The sequence below is a fragment of the Lottia gigantea genome, assembly GCF_000327385.1.
Source record: "Lottia gigantea unplaced genomic scaffold LOTGIsca_45, whole genome shotgun sequence".
In the NCBI taxonomy this organism is placed as follows: Eukaryota; Metazoa; Mollusca; class Gastropoda; family Lottiidae; genus Lottia; species Lottia gigantea.
Window position 1 is genome coordinate 669,478 of NW_008709577.1, and position 553 is coordinate 670,030.

At 29.1% G+C, this 553-nt stretch overlaps 1 protein-coding gene across 1 annotated transcript in view; it reads right to left on the reverse strand.

Annotated features, from left to right (window-relative positions):
- LOTGIDRAFT_123884 (hypothetical protein) overlaps nt 1-553 on the reverse strand; it is a gene marked incomplete at both ends in the record, with an annotated part of 3,063 nt that extends 2,510 nt beyond the window's left edge. The window contains one exon of the mRNA XM_009060925.1: nt 157-553. Within this exon, the coding sequence (XP_009059173.1) occupies nt 157-553 (397 nt within the window). The remainder of the gene's footprint in view (nt 1-156) is intronic.

Genomic DNA, 553 nt, shown 5'->3' on the forward strand with positions numbered 1-553 from the left:
GCTGTGATGTAATAGTAGACATTGTGTATATAAAGCTTTGATGTAATAGTAGACATTGTGTATATAAAGCTATGATGTATTAGTAAACATGGTGTATATAAAGCTATGATGTAATAGTAAACATGGTGTATATAATGCTATGATGTAATAGTAAACATGGTGTATATAAAGCTGTGATGTAATAGTAACATGGTGTATATAATGCTGTGATGTAATAGTAGACTTGGTGTATATAAAGCTGTGATGTAATAGTAGACATTGTGTATATTAAGCTATGATGTAATAGTAGCGTGGTGTATATAAAGCTATGATGTAATAGTAAACATGGTGTATATAAAGCTATGATGTAATAGTAGACATTGTGTATATAAAGCTGTGATGTAATAGTAGACATTGTGTGTATAAAGCTATGGTGTAATAGTAAACATGGTGTATATAAAGCTATGATGTAATACAAGACATTGTGTATATAATGCAGTGATGTAATAGTAAACATTGTGTATATAAAGCTGTGATGTAATAGTAGCATGGTGTATATAATGCTGTGATGTAA